The following is a 21,885-nucleotide window of genomic DNA, read 5'->3' as shown; positions in this document are numbered from 1 at the left end:
ATCTTGTATTTTTGGAGCCACAAGTGATTAGAGGTGACCACATTTGGACGAGTGAGTTGCTGACCCTAATGCTAGCTGCTAGCTTCATTCGCACGGCACATCTACCGTCTATGGTTAACTACAATAATGCTAATGCTAATTGTCTCTAGCGAAAAACGGGCTTAAAACCATTGAAACTAGGATGCACTTACTGGAAAAACTTAACATCCGACTCCTTTGAGTGTCTTTTAGTACAACCAAATTTTGAGCAAGACTTTTGAAAGTACACTAAAATAGCGACGGCTACGCTTGTAACGTTACTCTGTAAATCTAGTGTTCCGCCATATTTGCGTTGTCGCCATGGTAGCCTAGTGACTTTTCAAGCACGACGTAGCCACGACCTTAAGCATACCTGTTTTATCATCAAATTTTAATTAAATGGGACCATAATTTACAAATTGAACATTATACTGTATTGAAGAAGACTTAAAACTAGCGATTGAGACCATAACCCAGTAGGAAGTGTTTATAGAGATAATAAGTGAGAAAGAGGGTCATTTTCTCTTCTTCTTGGAGCCCACAGCCCAACTCCAGGTCCTGTTTGAATTACAATTTGAAGCTACAGTGAACAGCTATTACAAGAAATTACCTAGCTGTAAAAAGAAAAAAGGAAGATGCACTTGCGATCATTTTTTTAAAGATCTTAATTAAAAACCAATGGTTGTTGTCTTCTGGGATTTATTGAGGAAAATATAGAAAACTACTGAGCTTATCCTTTAAGTCACTTGGTAGGAAGTAGCTGGTAATCAACATGACTTTTGTAATAAAATATGACACTGCCACTGTAATCACAACATACTACATAACCCCACAACTAAAACATTGTCCTTACTGTCACTCAAGCTTGACTACACCCACGCCACTGCATTCCTTTGGCTAGAAATTGAATCTACAACACTCAGATCTTCTCCATATGACCACTACCACTACTCTTTAATTCAGCCCAAAATATAACCCAATAACTATCTTTCCTCCCACATCTATCATGCTATCTTTCAACAAGCCCGTGGCTTTTGGCTTCACCCCCTGTAAAACAGCCACAAGTAACCTTGCCCTTACTGTGCTGAGCTTGACTGGAAAAACATGTTGACAGAAAAAAAGAAAAAAAGAAATTGTATTTGAGCACATTTTATTGATGGATTCTGCGAGGGAAAAAAGGAGATTGCAAACCAAACATTCACTGCTGTGTAGACTGACACTTCCAACAACAGTATCCGACCGTCAAACGCCTACATCAGAGTGTTTGACAACTTGATGCGCGCTGCTGACAGCTATTTCTAAAACAGTATAAAATGTGTGCTGTGAGAAGGAAGTTGAATTTATACTGTCTCATGATAAAAAATAAAGTACAAAAACAGTTCCCGGTTCAACAAATTTCAACCTTGTTCGGGTTCTTATCCGCAGCTGAATGAGAAAAGTCCATTTAACAGGGAACAGATAATGGAGACAATCAATGATGAAGTGTCTGTATTTCACTTCCTCTTCCTCCTCTTCAGGGCCTTCCACTCTCCCTCCTGAGTGGCCAAACTGCCGAAGAGCTCCTTTACTTTCCTCTTTCTCTCTGCATCTCTGAAACGCAGAACATGTCAAATGTTAGAGGCTGTAACAAAACACAAAACATTGTGGATCACTTCCACATAGACGCTGCATTTTATCCGCACCTGTTCATAACTTCGTTGAGTTTCTCTCTGGCCAAGAAGCGTGAGTCCTTCCTGATCTCCCTCAGAGCTCCCTTGAATTCCTTCTTGAACTTGTGTTGAAATCGCTCCTTCTCTCTCTCTTCTCTTGTGCTGCCACGCTTCTTTCCATAGTCCAACCTGACAAATGTTAAAGACACTAATTAGACACAACCAAGCAAATAGTTAAAAACAGCCTTTGCGTCCGTTGGGTTGCCACTTACACTTCAACAATCTTGGGTGTGAGTAGCTTCAGAGGAATAGGTTTCTTCTTCTCAAAAACCAACCGACTGTGAGTCACAGGAGCACTGCTGATGGCCTCCAGGATCTCACTGTGAAGCTCCTGAAACAAAACAACAAACATCATAATTAAGGAGAAATAGGAAATAACATCCGTAAGACAGAAATATACACACTGGGAGAGGGTTTAAATGTATCGAACTCTCTTTGGCACCAACCTTTAATGGCTCTGGTAATGTTTGGGCTGTGAGATGTTTTGATAGCAGCGTTCTGATTGGCTCAAAGATGTGTGTGAATGATGTGAGGTCTTTGTAGAGCAGCCAGCATCGCTTCACCAGGTCCAGGCAGGTAGACAGACACATCAACCTGTGGAGAGATACATACACACAGATGAACCCTCCAAATGTTATAGTTTGCTATTTATCCAATTGTTATTAGCCTACCCACATCTGATGGTCATAGCAACCCTAAATATAACAGCTTGCTGAAAACGTGTTCATGTATAACTAGGTAACTTTAAATGGAGTTAGATGTAGAGGAATGAAGTATATAAAACCACACATACCATGTTTATTGTGCATATCTTGGGCCTGTTTCACAAAGCAATTTGCAAGCACTGCTCACACAAATATCAAAAATGATGGCAGTATTATGGTTTAACAAATAATTGCAAATTTCACATAAGAATATCATAACATAAAAGTCCTACAAGGCTCTTGCATGGCTCATAAGTAATGCTGGTTGTTTTATTTGTCTGGTGCATGCACACATGGCTGCACATACACACGTGTGAGGCGTCACACTATTCCACTGATCTACAGGTGGCTATAACACACCAATTGAACCAATGCAGAATCAGCTCTGCAAATGTTTCATGAAGAATGAAATGGATTCAATATATTTGTTAGATAGCAAGGATACACACAATGTGCTCCGATGAGTCAATGTAAACGTAACTTTTGAATATATACAAGAATACTCCACAGGTCGCCTTTAACACAAGAGGAAATTAGCTCATATTGCAAACTGCAGACTGCAGGTTGCAAATCTGGACATCCAATCCAATAAAATCTATTTATTTCTATTTCTAAATCGATCTTTGTATAGTCTTGGATTCATTAATGAGTATGGCATATGAATAGAGATCTGCTGACAGCTGACAGTGTGTTTTGATTAGTGGGTGTTGCTTCAGTGACCGACACTCTGCCCAGATATCAACCATAGTGAGCATTTGAATGTAGGAAATACGGTTCACAGCAAAACTGTGTAACCATCCAGTTTGCAGCTGCTGGCCGACATAATCATCCTGCTGCACATGTATCCATCCTGTAGAATCCATGACAAATTCACATATCTGTATCTAGATATTTATGATTACTGAGAACGTATTACTCTAGTAGTTCAAGGTTTTATATGCAAAAATGTAATTATTCAGCTTTACACATTTTAACACTTTCACTTTGATGCAATATACACTCACTCCTGCCCTTCTCTACTGAACTACTGTGCATCGTCACCGAGGTAGTAATTACCAAGGCTATGACACTCTTCACATACGCACAGCTGCTGGTGTGAATGTGCCATCGTCAGGCCTAAAGGACTGCAGAAATTAGAATATGACTGGACACCCAGGTGTGAGGAGGGGCCGTCACATGCAACACTGTGTTCATAACAGTGTGGAGGAAATCGGGCTGGATCAGGCCCTGGAGGCTGAGTGTTTTAAAGCTGATTTAATGGGTGGGTGTTCAGGGTCGCAGTGAGACTGAGTCTGAGTCATTATGAATTAACAGCTCTAGATAAATAAAACCTTTGAAATACTGTTTGACAATTACCACTTTGAAAATAATAGATTGGATGAATTAGTGTATTGTAGTTGATGATAACAGACAAAAGAAGCTTAATGATTTTGAATTTATATGGCTTGTAAATGATTAAAATGGGGATGATGTATGAAGTATTTTTACACAAATAAAGCCAGTAAATGAAAATCACATCAATTTCTCTCTAACATAACCATGTCTGAGTCACACTGTTTATGGCATGTTAGGAGTATTAATTTTAGTTAAGTACAAATGAAAATGTATATTTTTGCAAACGGTGCACAATCATGGCCCGCTGAAGTCCATTTGCAAGCTTTGCTTTGTGCCCACACACCAGCTGCTGTGTGAAACTGTGCTGGCGACTCATCAGAATCACATGAGTGAATGTATCAGCTCTGAGCCACACAGTCTGTACAGGTAAACACAGTCGATGGTTTTTTAGCTTTCAATATGCGTACAATGGCAGCCATTAATGAAAACGCTCATGACACGTTAATGCTTTATCTATTTATTTTCCTTTTTATAAGATGTTGTAAAGCTACTTGTTAAAAGGAGAGATCTGTATGAGTGCAAGTGTGTGTGCTTCCAGTTCTGTCGTCACAGTTTTAGTTTTGCAAAAGAACAAATGAGCTTGTCTTTTATTCACTTCAATAAAAGTTAATTAATCTGTCAACTTCCTGTCTAGTCATTTTATTTCATTTTTGGAGGTATTTTTCTTGTCCAAACTGAATTCGAGAAGCTGTCTGAATACAAAACATTTTCTCACACTTTATTTCCCTCCTCCTCTTCCTGCTGTGTCTATAATTGTCTCCAGTCAAGTCTCCTTTTATTAAATGGTATTGTTACATACCTACTTCTGAATGGCCAGTTAATGCATTCTGAGATCTTTCTGATTACCAAGTCTCTGAGGGTAATCTGTATAATATACAACAAGTCTGGATACACTGTGGAGGGGTTTGGCTTTTAAAAAAAAAATCATTTTGTTACAATGAACATATAAAGAAAATTTAAAATCAAGTTTGACATATCTAAAGCGAGCTAAATGCTGTATGAAGGTGGTGTAATGAAGTGGCAGTATTTCAATAAAGAAATGACATAAATTCTATTGTATTGTATTACCAGCTTCTTTTCATTCCTACCTGTGGTGATCTCTGTCAAGGTGACTTTTCAGTTCAAGGTGTTGTGTATCAGACAGCGGCAGGCTGTTCTTGCTCCAGCTCTTGGAGGACTCTGAGTCTGACAACACCAGCAGATCATTGTACTTCCCTGTTGACCTAAATGGCGGCACCACAGAGAGTCCTGCAACAGAATATTCAAGTCTGAGGTCAAGTATTTGTTTTTACCTTATGAATGCTGGCACCAATATATGCATGATCTGTTGAAATGTGTATATTTTGTGTGCGTTGTATGTTGTGCAGTTACCTAGAGAGGTCTTGTCTTGCACAGCCAAGTGTAGTGTTCCAGCCAGGAAGTTGATGAGCTCAGGCAGGAAGCGCTTTGAAAAAGAGACGTACTCCACTGCCAGACAGCACAGGACCAAACCAGATGTTACGTCCTGTAATGATCTCACTGGACACTGTAAATCGTGTAGAAAAACAAATTCGGGAACAATTATGGCATTGGTGCTAAAATGTGAACATTTGTTTCTCAAGTGAAAATGTTTGAAAATTATTTTTTGGTATTTAAAGAGAAATTTCGCCACAATTTAAGAGGATGTTCAATTAGTGTTGATGGTAAATGTAGTCAACTAAAGCAATAAATTCCTTAGTAAATGAAAAGAAAGCTGAATTTTACTGCTCACAGAGCCATGTCAGTAGTGCCTACATGTACCAGAATGCATTGCACACAAGCTTCTCACACCCAACCACAAAACCCAGTCTAGCTCAAAATAATATAGCTTAATATCCACGTCAGCCAAAACACTGTAAATTGTATCCTCGTCCATAACATCCTCTGCACTCATATTTTGTGATGCCATTTTTGCTGTTGGAAACGTAACTAGTTTGTAATACAAGGAAACTAGAATATGAGAATAAGAAAGTATTGTTTTTGAGGGGCATCTAGAGCACGCTCCCTGGCTTATAGCCGTAGTTCTTCCTTTCCCCCCAAACTATGTTATTGTAAACATCAATGAAAGTGCTGGTTCTGGAGAAATAACAGAGTTTGCAGCTGCACCCCAGAGACAGAGAGAAAATTGGCAACAACTGCAGCCGCTTTTCACACTACATCCCAATTTCAGATCGCTAGAAAAAGGGTTGTGAATAGGCGAAAGAGATTCATTGTAATGTAAATGCCATGTCAACATGACTCAGCTGCAGATCTTAAAAAGAAAACAGTACTGTTGTGATGTCAATGAATAATTAAAAATGGTTGAGGTGATTTCAAGCCAATTCTTATCCAGAGAAAACACAAGAAAGAATGATGACAAATAAGAGGATAAGGGAAGGATTCAAGCTAAATGAGAAGCCACAACGATCGAGTAACACACAGAAACACACACAGAGTCAGGATCAGTCAAAACAGAGCAACACAGACAACACAGTGAAGGCTGTGTGTACCTTGGTGAGACCCTGGCTGATGTACAGCAGTGCTGGAGTCGTGACTGGGTGTCTGAAGTCTGAGGTAGGAAACAGCAACGCCGTCACCTTCAGGTAAATCAGCTAAAAAACACACAAAAAGACATTCACATTTAATGCTAAGACCATCTGTCAAACTAAGCAAATTGTAAATGAAACATTTTAAGCTGAAGACAGAACGGAATCAGGTCTGTAAATTCACATACATACACATACATCGATGTAAACCCTGTTGAATATTTTTATAGCATTCACAGCAAATAATCCATACCATGTCTAGTGGTGGGAAAGCAGCATGCCCTTTGACCTCCAGCACCTCCTCCATGGTATGAGCAGCATCTGCAATGGTGCTCTGCATGCTTTTACAGGCTGCTTCCGGAAACATCTGACACAGAGTGTACAATTCTCTACAAAAAGAAAAAAAAAGAAAAGAAAAGCAGTGCAGGAATGAACAAATAGTTTCAAGTACTAAATATTTGAATCAGAGAAAAAACTTGAGGGGAAAGCCACTGTTTGAACTCACGGTATGAGCTTATCTATGGTGGTGAGTTCAGGTGGAGTCCTGGTGGCCAGCTCTCCGATGTACTCCAACAGAAAGCCAAAGAGTTTCTGAGACAAACAGAAATAACACATTATCAGTGTGAACAGCTCTAAACACTAACAAACACAAAGGTACAGCACTGATTTACAGAAAGGGGCAGCCTGGTAAATATTATACCTGCAGTTTCAGTTTGTTGCCTACAGCCAAACTAGGATGGTTGCATTTCTGAGTCCTGGCCACAATGAGGCGCTGGTTGTCAGGGGTGTGTCCATGGAGCAAATCTGTGAGATCGCTGTAGCTCTCTGGAGCTACGAGAGGAAAAAACAGAATATAAGTAAAGCAGATATGTCTAAAAAAAAAAATCAGGATCAAAAGTAAGCTCAAATAGAATAGTCAGGTTAAGCTTTTTTTGTGTTCTTTAAAATCAAGTTCTGACCTTTACATCTCTACATTTGTGTGTAGTTACCAGTAAATGTGTATGGGAGCTCTGCTTTAGCTGCATCCTGCTGAGCCTTTATCTCCTCTTTGGTCAGAGTCTTCTTCGCTTTGGCGCTGGTCCCCTTCTCTTCCTGTTGCCGCTCTTCATCCTCACTGTCTTGCTCTGACTCCAAGTCCGAGTGGCCATCTTCTTCTTCTTCTTCGTCACTGCTGCCCTCCTCTTCTTCATCCCCTTCCTCCTCCTCCTCCTCCTCCTCTTCTTCTTCTTCATCCCCGTCTTCCTCCTCTTCCTCTGATTCCTCCTCATCAGCCTCTCCCTCTTCATCATCTTCATCCTTATCTTCCTCAGAGTCCTCTCCAATGTTCCATTTTCCGTCCTTTACGTAGAAAAGTAAAAGTTTTGTATTCACATAAACTAAAATGCGAAGACTATTTCTGAGAAAATAAATCTTTAACACACAAAACGTATATGCATCATCTCATACCTGATAAGACAGGGTCTTCTTGTCGTCCTTGTCCAGGATGAAGCCATCATTAAGGTCATCAGCAGACATGTAAGTCGGCCTCTGTGCGCTGTCGTCTACTTCATCTCCCATCATCCTCCTCAGACGGTCAGTCTGAAGAAACCATAGAGCACAAGAAATGTACTGTCACACAGAGGTTTTAAAACACCTTCAAACAAAGACTGAATGTGACAATGAGAAGATGCCATCCAACTTGAGATAAAAAGACTCAACATCTACAATCAACAAGAGGCAAAGATCTGCACTGTGAACACACCTCAAGTTTCTGCAGCTTCTCCCTCTGCTCTCTGGCGAGCTCCTCTGGGGTTTTCATCTTCTCAGAGGGCTGAGCCTTCATCTCGAAGCCGAGCTCTCTCACCATCATGTCATATTGTTCCAGCTGCAACACATGAAGAGGAAGCAGAGAGAAAACATCAGGCTCCGTCAAAAAACAAAAACACCCAATGGAGAAATAAAAACATTTCACTGATTGATTGGTCCATTCCCACCTTGGGTTTCTCATCCGGTTTGTCAGCTTTGGGCGTCTTTTGCACCATCAGAGCCTGGATGCTCTTCCAGTCCTGATCCAGCTTCTCAGTCAGCTCCTGCGCCTCCTCTTTCTGCACCTGTCGTTCCCGCTGAGAAAGAACTAAAAAGTTAATCATATGATCTACCAGCAACATCTCTAGAATATTATTAAAATCACCTGTCAATAAAAGGCCAACAGCCTTTTAAGTAATAGACAGACAGTTCAGGACACTCACCTTCTCCTGCTTGGACTTCTGGATGAGCTCTTCAATGAGCTCCTGCCGGGACTTGGCCCTGTGGCTTCCGTCCTCCTCCTGCTCCCCCCCTGTCTTCTTTCTGAGGAGGCCCCCTCCTCCTCCGAAATGGGAGGCAGTCAGCTCAGCTAGGTGAGAAAGTGGAAGTGTGATTATTATGTACCAGCTCTGTCATCTACAGTATGACCTATCAAATCAATCATGACATAAGACTTGCAATCATAAAACCACAACAAAAAAGCAACCATGCATTTTGATTTTTTTAAGCAAGGAACTGCATGAATTATTATTATTATCAAACTAAGTTTTCAAGAATGCTATGTATATTTTATTCATAGCAATGCTGATTGTCAATTTCAGGTTTAAAAATTACCATTTGCTTTAGAGAAAGCGTCTGCATGAAGAAACATTCATTAACTCTATTTATACTCACCCGACAAAAGACCTTTCTCTTCTGATTCATCATCGCTGTTCACGAGGTCGTTGAATTTCTCCATTTCAGCCAATGACTGACCGTAATGAGTCAGCTCCTCCTCCTCGTTCAAGTTGTACACATCCTTCTTATCATGGACACGCTGAAAGGTAGATGTTTGAAGTATGTTACATTTCAGAAGCCCAAAGCTACAGAAATATGTCAAAGCAGGTACAAATAGGGGTCTTAGATGGTGACATTAACTGACTGGAAGGTTGAATGGTAATTAAAAGGTAATCTGAATGTGGGGATCTGAGGTCTGGTGTGTCAGTTCAGGTAATACAAATGCATTATATTACTTCACTCACCTGCCTCTCCATTGCAAACCTCTTTAGGATTTTGTCTTCTGGTGCCATCTTGGTGTCATACTCTCCAAAGCGTTTGTCAATTAATTTGTTGGACTTGTTCTTGTGTTTGTATTCCTTCAGGAGGGTTTCTTTTCTCTACATATAAAACAAAAATCAAGAATTGCATTTTATGTTTGTCCACACACACACAAATACAGTAAACCATCTATTGCGTCTATATGCTTCTATTTAGCTCCATTATCAGGGTGCTGTCCTTACAAAGCGCCCAATTCTTCCTGCAGAAACTCCCTCTGCCTCTCTCAGCATGACACTGCGAGCACCAGCCTTCACAGCACAGATAGTGTTAAATGGATGATGAGCTGTGACCCATGACTGCCAGATACAGTGTAACAGCAGAAGAGGTTTTTTTAAATTTCATAAGACCACAGAATCTTTTGTACTTTATTCAGAGTCTTTGTCCCTTCACTTTATTCTGCCCACACTGGCATTTTCCACTCCTATGGCTTCTATTTGCTGCAGTTCCCCAGGTGTTTGGTCATTGTTTGTTTTTAATATATGTACCCAGGAGGACTCCAATGAAAGCAGTCCTGATACTGAGGGGATTATAATGGTTAAATAAAGTGGGCTGAATCAGGTAATTAACAGTTTCTTTATAGTCCCAAATGATGCAGCCTATTGTGCCCTTGTGAACACTAAATACCTAAAAAAACACTTCCCGAGATCTAAGACACCTAATAACTTCTCTGCAATCGGTGTTCTGCAGCCTGTTGGGCTGAATTTATTGTACGCTTCAACACACACACACACACACACACACACACACACACACACACACACACACACACACACACACACACACACACACACACACACACACACACACACACACACACAGAACAAAAAACCTCAATCGAAATGTCAGTGAGCTTGACTGCTTTCTGACATCACTGCATGTACAATACAACTGTTACTGGGAAATACAGAAGAAAAACTGCATTAAGTATTTCTTACAAAGAGACAAACCATCTAGTTTAATTTCAATTGTAGAACTTGTGTTATATGGAGTGGGCCAACACCAGTCATTTTGATTAATAATATGAAATATTGTTTTATGATATTGGGCAGTGCTAAAGAATGTTTGAATGGCCCATTGTAACCTGTTTTCATTACTTTATAACTGAACGGAAAGATAAGTTTAGTTTGATTTAGTTTCTATTACATTGTGAGGAGGACGACATCAGGACATTGTGGTCCTTGATGTAACTTGATGCATCTTTTCTATCATTGGGTGCCCCGACTCCCCAACATCATACTACCAGGATAATTAAAACCCATTTAAAACATTACTGCTAGATGCCACTAAACCCCACATACTGGTCCTTTAATGTGCAAAAGTACTGTAACTCATTCCAAAAACCTGGTCCCTCAAAATGTAAGTGGGCAAATTAAAGAGTACAATTAAAATAAAGTGAGAGACTAATTTAGTTATTAGTGGGAACCTTAATACAGGTTGAGCATGTTAATCTATTTTAGGATGATTGATAAGATAATATAAGTGAGATCAGGTCACAGAAGATGTTATTGATCAATAGGAGGGAATAGTTGAATGCTTCAGCATTGCAGGATACAATGAAACAGATGAGACTAGGACTAATAAACAACAAAATAAAAAGTCAAATAAATGGAATTTAACCTGAATGTTACAATACTTCGGCTATAACAGTATGTGACCTGACTTGTGGGTAGACAGGCAGAATGGTTCATACTGTAAGTAGCAGTTGTACTAAGTTGTTTGGTGAAGGTGACAACATGAGACGCACATCTACACCTGCTGAGCTTTTGCCTTCTTACCTTATTGATGGCTTTGGATCGAGACACACCTGGCAGACCCACATCGTGCTTCGTTTTTCTCCCCAGAACATCAAATTTCTTCCTGTTGATTTTCACCTCAAAGGGGTTGTTCTTGATTTCAGTGGAGGTCTTGGTCTTGCGGACCTTGTCAGCAAGGCTCCTCTTCTTAGGGGCCTTCCCCATCTGTAACAGAGTGGTGGACTGATGAATTATCGTCACTGAGGTCACAGCAGCTTGGAAAAGCTTTTTGAGTCTACCCATGTCTAAGAGATTGCATAAATCCTGTTATCTTTTGAAGCTGTGGTAGCTGAATTGAAATATTTTATTATTTATTAAATCATATGTATTTATTTGGTATCTAGCTGCATCATATTCTGCTCTGCTATTTCTCCAACTTGTATTCTGGTCGTTGATTTGTTGGACTGTATGCTGTTATCATATTTATATATACATTGTGTAGATTATTTAGGGATCAATACTCCGTTCACTCAATTCTGATAACCATTGACAATCATGCCCTTTACTTCTGTAGCAATATCAATCTGACCTTTGATTCTTTCTGTTCTGATTTAGTTTATTTAGTCAGCCTTTATTTAAATGTGTTTCTTTTACATGTTTACCTCATTGTTGGCTGCTCTAACATTTTAACTTCACCTTGAGATAATAAAACATCTATCTATCTATCTATCTATCTATCTATCTATCTATCTATCTATCTATCTATCTAGTATATATTAATAAAGTGTCTATCTTTCAATTAATATAGTATCTATCTACCAATCTATAAAGCACCTATCTATCTATCTGAAAAGTATCTATCTATCTATGAAATATCTATTAATCTAGTTTGTCTCGAGTTTATGGCTAATATTACTTAGCTTTTCATGCTTTTTATGAGGAAATTATAAGCTTTAAAGTGTAACTCTACTATACTCTGAAAAGAAAAAGCCTAATACGTAATAAAAATGAAGATTTAGATGAAGAGATGCAGCATCAGGAGCAGGACCAGCCACACTAACAGTCTTTACCAGTTTGTAAACAAACCAACACCAGCGCTCACAGGCAGCTTTTACCTTTTTTCCGGGTTGATGAGCCGAGTTATCAAATCCAGACGAAAGAAAACATATGAGATTCACTCAGTGCCAACGCTGACTTTAATAAATAACACTTTATTATTTTACTGTCCACGTTGTTTCACCGAGCTGCCATTTCCAGCGTGCGCAGCCTGGCGTCAAAGGTTAAAACAAGGAAGCACACATAGCTACGTCCGGTGAGTGTTTCCCTACAGCGACCTCCAGCGGTGAAACCCTGAAATACAGTCTCCATTAAACAGACTGGGTTGCCTACACCTGCCAGCACAAATACATGAAAACAATTTGTTTATGTTTGAAGAGAAAAGACAGGAGCACGCTGATTCATCTACAGCCTTTAACCTCTTCTACTCCACCCCTGTTTTGGAGCAAAAAACAAAGATTTACTCCAAAATCATTATTGGCCCCTGAGTCACACTGACCAGCTGCATTTACATGAGATCATTCCATAAAGGAAACCTCCCAACGTTTCTTGTGAAAATGTCAAAAACACTTGATAAAGACAATGTGCAGAAAGTCTCTGGAGTCAGTAAAAACTGAAACATTATGTCCGCCTAAGATGTAAAAATGTCTCTTCCATCTAAATAACTGCCTGAGTGTTTGTGTATAAAGGTCAAAGACAGTATGGAGCTGTCAGAATACATGCCTCACATTTGAGGAAGAAAGCACACAGTATAATACTTTTACATTTTTATAAACATGCTCTGATTATAACAAAATCACAAGAAAGGGAGAGAGATACAACTACTGTGTGTTCTAGTGGAGCTAATTGAGGTTAATTGTGCAGACAGACCAACATTTTGTCATTTTATGGAAACTGGTTAGATTGGACCCTGGAAGTTTATGATGTTTGATTATAACCAAATATAACCATATAGCAAATGTATATTATGCCAAGACACTGGATTAACCAGTTTGATCTCCCTTTGATTCCCTTTTTGTTTCCTTCCTTTCTATTTTTTCCTCCATTGTGACATTTTCATTGTCTACTTTCATCTGCAATCCACTTGCGCTCTAGTATTGACTGCTGTCAAAGTATTATTGTAGTTTTGGCATGTGTTTATACATTGTGTGTAAAATATTATTGGTAATACTTGACCAGTTGGTGTTCACAGCCAATAATGATAATTTTGTTAGTTGACATTTTTGCTCCGTCTTCATCCTTCACTGAGTGATTATTTGGGATGAGTCAAGACACCCTGAACCTGAAGAAACACTGAACCTAATAAAATGTTGTCTCATATTCAGTGATTAAAGCAAGAAAAGATTTGTCCAAAAGAAAATGTATACAATGTACTGAATTAAGTACTGCATGAACTTTAAACTGCTCTATGTCTGTCAACAGATGATGCCTTCAAACTTTGAGCCCTACATATATTATTGCTCCCTGATGAAGGTGACAGCTGAAATGTGTGTTCAGTCAATTCACCTAGAACAAAGTTAACTGCTATGGGAAATAAAAAGCATTTGACATGTGCATTCTGTCTCACAGTATACCCCTTCATTACTTGCAGAGAATATACATACATGACAATCATAAACGGATTTTAAAGGTAGTGTTTTTATTCATGGTTGTAAAAGAGGCAGGACCATGAGACAGGTGGAAGTATTAAGTCAGTAGATGGTAGAATGATGAGACATTTAATTAGAAGTGGTTTGGACCGAATACAAATCAGCATAGCTGTGAGACTAAAAAAAAAACAAAAAAAAACCTATGGCTGACTGGGATGAAAGCTAAAAAAGGACTTCAGTATTGTTATCAGCACACTAAAGCTAAAATAAAATATACTTCAAATAAAAAAGGGGTAGTTACAGTTGTTTAAAAGGACAGTACAAGCTATAAGCACTCTACACATGCAGTCCTCCAGGAGTCAGACATTCTCAGCTTGTATGTAGTGCTGTACATACACCACCTGTGGTAGGCTGGGGTTTATAAAGCATCTTTGATTCATTGGGTTTCCTGTTAGTTTTGCCTTTTAGTTCAACTTGACTTACATAGATTGGTCACCAACCTTTAACTAAAACAGGATGAATAAACACATGTTAGGAAGCAATGCATGGAATCGGCCTTGGTATTAATGCCCCGCAACCTGAAGAACAGCTCATCTGCAATCACACACCAATGACATAAACAATAACAACAACAAAAAAACAATTGCTTCTCCAGTGTACATTGTGTCTTTACTGCAACTGGAAACAAACAGGTGTTCAGTGATAAAAGTCTATTTGCTCAGAGTGGAGTTTTACACAGGAGAGTCCAGGTTGAGAGTGCAGAAATATGACTGATTGATCATGCAGCTTTGTAACAGTGACATTGTCATTTACATGTTTCGTATCTACTTCTAATGATGAATGCACTGTGACTACTAAAAGTAATATGTGTGGTATGAGTTCCCAAACAGTGTTTTTTCTTTAAAAAAAAAATAAAATAAGGAGGAGGTTCACAGTGCTCTCTCACAGCAAGTAATCATGGCTCAGGAAGTAAAAGGAAGAAAAAACAAAAAAAACAATCTCGAACAAAATGAAATATGTAATCTCACATAATATTCTGTCTTTCACAAACATAGACAGAAATCAAGGGGCGAATGCAAAACAAAGCTGAGCTCAAACAATAAATGAAAAACTGAATGTTTTTATACATTCCTTCATACTAAAGACTTAGAGCCAGTAGTGAACACATTACCAACCCTTGGAACAATCAGCCAACACAATGCTTGCTGACGCTTCCCGGGATGACTCACTCTTTGTTGTGAACCATGTCCAGGCTCAGACAATACCATCTGTGGGTTTGCAGCACTGCAGATAGTTACTCTTCACAAATCCGCTTTGATAAATATCCAACCAATCATCATCAGATCATCAAAGAGCTAAAGCACTATTCAACGTACCTGTAAGGCCGTGCCAAATATTTGTGGGTAGAAGATTGAGTTTTTTGAGTAAAAAAAAAAAAAAAAAAAGAAGTCAACAAACATCCAGATGTGATTTTAGCTCTTATGCAGCGGATTTAATCAAAAATATTGGATGGCGGATACATTAATATGAGCTTTAAATGACTGCATTTTCCCAGGGTAAATAATGGACTGAAGATATCCTTCTCCTGGCCTGCTAACATGTAATTACATGGGTGCGCAGCTTCAGAGGTAAAATTAGCTCTATGCAATTTGTAGTCGTCTCTGTCAGAATTAACCACCAGTTAAATGAGAGGGTACAAGCTTTTTTTTCCTTTCTGCATTCACTGTTTTGTAAAAGACACTTTGACATATTTTTGATACAATCCCAATACATTCTAGTGGTTACAACAGTTTATTAATACTCTTCTTTTTCTTAAAAAAAAAAAAAGAGGGTTATAAAACCCTAAAGACCTCACATCAAGCATGTGGGCCTGTAGTAATAGACATGCATAAAAGGCCAGATGGAGTGGACAAGACAGGATGCATCACTCACTCACAACTAAAAGCCTCTAATAATGAAAAACCTTTATGCAATCAATCATTTTTACACTGTATATAAAATTGGCACACACTAACAAGGAAAAATAGGTTAATAAGCCAGCGACAAATGATATCAAAACAACAAAAAGCATAATTGTGTGTAACTCTGTGGCTTGCTCGAAGGGTGCAATGATAGCAGACAAAAAAGCAAAAATAAAAAGGAGGCAGAGGCCAGCCTTGAGGACCGATCCAACATTCTCCAATCTAGGAATCTGTCTTTTTTTTGTTTTTCTTTAGGAAGGAAGGAGTGCGGAACTTCTTTTTCTTTTTGGAGGGCGATTTGCTGGGAGACTCGTCACCCTCCTGGTCGCCAGCCTCAGCGGCTTCCTCCCCCTCGGCTGCGTCTGCGTTGGCAGGGGCAGGGGCCGAGTCTTCGGCAGGAAGTGCTGGAGCGTCGGAGGGGTCGTCGGGCGTTAAATCTGGAAGGGTCTGTCTCAGGGTGGCTGCGTCGCTATCATCCTTATAGGTTTGCTCTGGCAGGGACTCTGGAGAGGAGAAGATGGAGAGTTATTGATCTCAAAGAGCGAACTGACGCATCTGCGCTGCTGAGCTTTCACACCACGGAAGCTGCTACAAATCAAACACTGGATCAGCTGCAAAATCCATGTAATCTACTTAAAAAAGCACCCACCTGTCATTGCATGAGTTCACACAAACTAGTGTCTTTAGTAGACAGAGAGTACAACAACTATGAGACTGATGTATTTAAATAACTTTTACCATAAACACATACAGATCTTGCACACTGCAGGGCATGCATGTCCAATTATAATTTATTGCACTCAAGTGACTTGAGTCTGATGAAGAGCAGTAGTGCTTGAAACGTCACCTTAGTGCAATAATTCATTATGATGATTAATAAGTGGACCTTTGAGCCCTGCAGTATGCTCACTTTCAACCGAGCACCTGCCCTCTTCGGCTTGGATGCATGGGGAAATTCCTCGCTTTTAAATCACTTTATAGACTTTTCTGACGGAACTATACAGAGAATATGTGCTCCCCAGTTTAAGAAAGCCTTTAAGGACAATAATCTAACATATCCACAAGCTACCATTCCACTAAAAGTCATTCACAAACACACTTTACTAAAATCACACACGCCAAACTCACACCTTCCCTCAGATCAAAAGCCAAACCAACATGTATTATTTCTCTTACATTACATATAGTTACTTAAGATTTCTTTTATCTTTTCTTTTTATCTCTGAGAATGACAACAATCATCAGAAAAATAAGATCGCTATAATTAATCAGGATTTCTCTTCTCTTTCTGACTCCTATTCTCCTTATTTTCTGGCCCGAGTTGGTACGCTTTATTTTTGTGTTACCTTCATCGAAACAGGGAAATCTTAATGAGTGCAGTTCCCTTGCTCATGTGCACCCTGTGTACAAACAAACAAAAAAATAAGACAAGTCTACAACACAAAAATACAGCAATACTGTACTTTCAGAGTTTTTAATAAGAAAATACACACAGATGAGATTATGTGATAAGTCAGGGGATAAAGGTGAATTAATTAAAAACTGGGGCAGCTCTCAAAGTTAAAATTATTAACAGGAGCCAGAAAGTCTTAACCTGTGAGCATTAATCCAGTTGCTGGGAGTATAGACACTAGATGGTGTTCATACTGAGAGCTGTAAAGGTGTTTGCATTGTGTCAAAATTACAATAAAGAAGTTTACTGTATGATGGTTTCTGTCGCTGTTTTTATCTAGAAGTTATTCTTGAAATGATACATCAACTTGTTAATGCTTAGTATTTAGTTTCTTTTTTTAAATATATACATTGTATTCAAAAGAATAAATAGTTTTTCAGATCTACCTATTGCAAGGAAGTAATAAAACATAAATAAAACATAACTGAGCCATACAAGTGGAACATAATTGTTTAAATATACTACCAATAAAGCATCAATCCAATCTTGTGTTTGCCCTGCTATGTTTTCCTGCAATAAACATCTGAACAGCGTTATGTTGGAACGATATAATAGTCCGATATTGAATTTTCCTCATCATATTGCACCTTAATCCTAGTTGAATAAACAAGTTTCAGCCATAAGCAAAGTATTTTTGCATCATCGCTTGTTACTGGTTAAGCTTTCATGTTCGCAGCCATCAAAACTCCTTAGCAGGTTTTCAATTTTACTGGAGTCCACTAAAGATAAAAATTAAGGAGAAACTGAGAACTACGGGGCTAACTAAACTGCTTTTTTCACCCATAACTAAAATTGAGTGCAGTGCATTCAGAAAATCCTTATATGTTTTTGCTGTTTATATGTAATGTAGAAATTTCGATTGTTGATTAAGTTTGGCTTTTCTAGTAAATACCTTTGAAAAGTTGAGGCGACTGTCTCATCTTGTAAAAATACTCCCAGCAAAAAGAGTTAAAAAGCGATAAGTGTGCCGGTGCTGCATCAGATAATATAAAACTCTGTCAGTCAGATCAGCATCCACACCGCCGCATCAAGCTCACACAGTGCAGCCAGGTGCAAAAAAACAACTGCGGTACAGCTCTGTTCAGTCTTAACGTTGCCTCAGTCTTAAAGACCTGAGAAAACACTGCACATCACATCAGTCTTCAGTTCAGATCTCTCATGTCTGTCAGAACAGAGATGAGGCCGAACACACCGACAGATAAAAATGGAGACTACACACCACACAGCCAAGCTTCAGGCTTCAACAGTCTTTCAAGCTAAACAAACAGCGAGTCTCAGCAAAGCCAACACAGCAGGAAGTTTGATCCCAAAGCCACACTCAAATAAAGCACTGATGTACCTGGTAATGGACTCTTCTGTAAGACAAAACGTTTCACACATTTTCAAAACATTACCTGATTTTTTTTTCTCCATGAGACAACAAATATACAGAGTCATACAACATTGATAGAATGTGCATATGTGCAAGAGACGTTGGTTAATTTAAAAGTGAGTCATTGGCAGGAAGAGAAGAAAGGTTATTTAATGTAAAAGGTTTGGTAGGTTGTGAGGTTTACTTCAGGAGCATCCTCCAGTGGGCTTACTGTGACTTTGGGAAATGGGACTTTAATGCATGATATACCTCCAATAGGTTTGTAAGGAAGATGTAGATCGAGATGCCATCAGTATACAGGCCAGGGTCAGAAATCGAATTATATGAGAGGGAGGAGCTCTGAAATAACCCCAAGCAACACAGAGAAAGAGATTCAGAGAACCGAGTTAAGATCGACAGTCACAAAACCCGGGCCGATGGGTTAGTTCAGATCACAAAATAGCTCTACTGCTAAAGCCATGCAAAGAAAAAAAGGGGGAAACACAGGCATGGAGGTGGCAGGTAGAGTAATCAAGAAGGTGGTGAGGTCAGGTGGAACAGTACGTACTTACTATGGCAACAGGTACTCTTTTGTATTTCCATCTCCTGATTGTAATCGCAGCCACAAAGAAGAAAAAAAGCACAGGTAGAAACAAATGTCTATGCAGATCAAACCACAAGCACTGTGTTAAATTATAAAAATAAAATAAAAATGTGAAATAGAGAAAAAAAAACACCAAAAGGAAAAAATTTAAAAAGAATGGTTGGGAACCATTCTTAGTAAACCCCAAAAAGATGGAGAATGGAAGCGAAGGGGAAAAGGAGATACTGTACAGAGAGACATATGTTATATAACAACATTTCAGGTATTAGATTACACCGGTGCTTAAAGCTACTAATCCCCTTCCTCCTTCATGCTGACTTTAAATAAATCACACAAGAAGAAAACTTGTTATGTATGACTAGAGTAATCTCAGTTATCATTTAAATAAAAATGTATCTCTGATTATAACTTCCTGCCAGTCCCGGTATCATTGTGAATGATACATACTACTGACATACTGTTGGTGTAATCCAATAGTAATAAAGACCAAGAGGGAGAAAAAAAAAAGAAGAAAAAAAAAATCTGCACTGGGGTCCATCAATTCATGCTAAATATGTTTTTTTTTTTAAATATAATTTTAATTCAGTATCAAACTTGAGACTGCAGCAGATTTTCTAGCCTTTGTAATTGTTCATCTCTAATGGCTTTAACTTATTAAATAATTAAAACCTCTTGGCCTGTTATTACAGAAGACACAGCACAGCACCTGTAGTAGTGTTATTAAAAGAGCACAACATGAGCAGACCCCAAGACAGACAGGCAGATGGATGGGTAGGAGCCTCCGCATTCCTTCTTTAGAGCCTCAAAAAGCCCAAACAACCAGCCAGAGGACTGGAGAAACCCATGCTGAGCCAGGCAGGACTAGGCCGGGCCAGGTAATACCATCAGGCCAACGTACCTTCCTCTGCTCTGACCGGGGTGCTGGGGGGCGTGGAGGTGGGTTTCTGGCCTGTAGCTGCCTCCTCCTCAGGCTCTTCTAGTTGCTCTGGTTCTGAAAGAAAATCCGCAGAAATGAAACAGTGAAAAAAAACTATTTACCCGAAAACAAAAACGACATAAATATCAAGGAGCCGCTTAATCAATGAGCATGTTAAATTGATCTACATTTTTCAAAATACTTAAATTCTGACTAAAGCTTTGATTGTCTCAGAGAATCTGTTCATTGCAACACAAATAAAAAAGGGGAGGAACACAAAGAACCAAACCAGGGAGGAAGCGTTTATCAGGAGAAGACTGCGAACCCTTTCAGATAAATCCCAGTGAAATCAACTTTATTAGTGTCCCAAAGAGCCAAACAAACCAAATCTAATATTAGTTTTAATCAGTCAGAGGCAAAGGAGGGAGAGTGGACACCAGAGATATATCCAGGATAGGTTAGCAGGAAGAGAAGGAGGAGGACACCATTATTCAACTCCACACATGGATTGCTCTGATTGGATGACTGAGCTCAAACACAGTTTCTGCAAATGGAAAAAAATTGCAAAATCGCTTTTTAGCCTTGAAGAGTGAGCACTGTGAAAGAGAGGGGATGGGTTTAAAATCTCATGATGAGCCTGGTTTAAATCTGAACAACCTCTCTCTCCTCAGCTACTCGTCCAATCAAACGACAGATAGGTATTTGATCTGTCAGACCTCTGATGCCTTTGGACAAGACATCAGAGACAGGGGACGGAAAGGGGAAAAAAATAAAAAATAAAAATCAAGCCAAAGCTTCAGAGACTGAACGGTGGGTAGGGAGGGTGCACAAAGTAAACAACGGCAGCAGACTCAAAACCCCCAGAAAGAGAGGAGAGGACACAGCAGGCAGGGATTCCCAGAGTCTCAGTGCAGCGGTATGTATGTAGTGAGACGGGCCAGGGCTGAGCAGGGGGGAGGAGGGAAGTGGAAGGCCAGAGTTTAGGCAGGACTCCGCTTCGTCTGGTGTACCTGGAGCCTGATTTGCCTCAGCTGCTTCTACTACCGCCGGCTCCTTGCTGAGGGCTCGCAGAACGGCGCAGTGGAACTCCTTTTGGGGGGAATCTGGAGCTGAAAAAGCCTCGTCTGCAGTCGAAAAAACGTCATCTGTGACTGTCCCCACGGAGCCCTGCTCAGAGGCTGGCGTAGCCGGAGTGGCAGTTGTAGGCGGGGCTTTCTCTAAGCTGGGTGAGTCAGTTGCAGACTGTGGAGGTGTGGAGACAGACCCTCGACCCCTCATTTCAGCCTCTGGAGAGGGCTCACCGGAGGCTGATCCCTCCCTATAATCGTCTTGTCCCTGCACTGTGAATCCATGCGTTTGCGTGTGTGTGGAGAGATAACATCACAGTCCGGCCAAATCTGAAGATCACTCATTTTTTTCTCTTTTTTTATTACAAGAATGTTTTAAAAATACTTCCAGTTTTTTGTAACTATGTTTAAAATAACTAAATAATCACATCAAACTAAAGTAAAGATGAACTCACATTACATTTCAGCTCAGGCAATCACTGCTCAATTTTTTAATTGTGTCTAAGCTTGTTCTATTGACTTCTTAAATAACATTATAATTTCTCTCAATGTCTCAGTGTAATTACACATTTCTTGAGGGACTTTAACAGAAGATTGATTACAGAAGGAACAAGCTGTGAATTACACAACATACTTCCCTCTTGTCCCTGCAAAGCAATTTTACCCTCACAACGATTAAAAAAA

General features: G+C 39.5%; 2 protein-coding genes across 4 annotated transcripts in view; both read right to left on the bottom strand.

Moving 5' to 3' along the window:
* Positions 1-1,157: 1,157 nt before the first annotated feature.
* nop14 (NOP14 nucleolar protein homolog (yeast)) lies at positions 1,158-12,460 on the bottom strand. Its single transcript, XM_062434465.1, has 19 exons — positions 12,320-12,460; positions 11,247-11,429; positions 9,396-9,530; positions 9,049-9,190; positions 8,598-8,743; positions 8,343-8,471; positions 8,111-8,233; positions 7,816-7,947; positions 7,359-7,707; positions 7,070-7,200; positions 6,875-6,960; positions 6,623-6,758; positions 6,334-6,435; positions 5,198-5,351; positions 4,915-5,074; positions 2,174-2,321; positions 1,940-2,058; positions 1,701-1,856; positions 1,158-1,608 (listed from the first exon to the last, which is right to left on the bottom strand). Exons 2-19 carry the CDS (start codon positions 11,427-11,429, stop codon positions 1,512-1,514), a joined length of 2,628 nt encoding a protein of 875 aa, XP_062290449.1. The 5' UTR covers positions 12,320-12,460; the 3' UTR covers positions 1,158-1,511.
* Positions 12,461-14,764: 2,304 nt separating this feature from the next.
* add1 (adducin 1 (alpha)) overlaps positions 14,765-21,885 on the bottom strand; it is a 29,579-nt gene continuing 22,458 nt past the window's right edge. Inside the window, exons 16-18 of one of the 3 annotated variants that reach the window (XM_062435015.1) lie at positions 21,145-21,474; positions 20,117-20,209; positions 14,765-16,313 (exon numbers count right to left, since the gene is read on the bottom strand). In XM_062435015.1, the coding sequence (XP_062290999.1) occupies positions 16,033-16,313; positions 20,117-20,209; positions 21,145-21,474 (704 nt within the window). In that variant the 3' untranslated portion in view covers positions 14,765-16,032. Of the gene's footprint in view, positions 16,314-20,116; positions 20,210-20,244; positions 21,475-21,885 lie in introns of those variants that run through there. The other 2 variants (XM_062435014.1, XM_062435013.1) reach the window with 2 other exon arrangements.

This window comes from Scomber scombrus, chromosome 15, assembly GCF_963691925.1.
Source record: "Scomber scombrus chromosome 15, fScoSco1.1, whole genome shotgun sequence".
NCBI classification, from domain to species: domain Eukaryota; kingdom Metazoa; phylum Chordata; class Actinopteri; order Scombriformes; family Scombridae; genus Scomber; species Scomber scombrus.
Note: the sequence above shows the minus strand (reverse complement) of the source record. Positions and strands in the feature narration are given on the sequence as shown.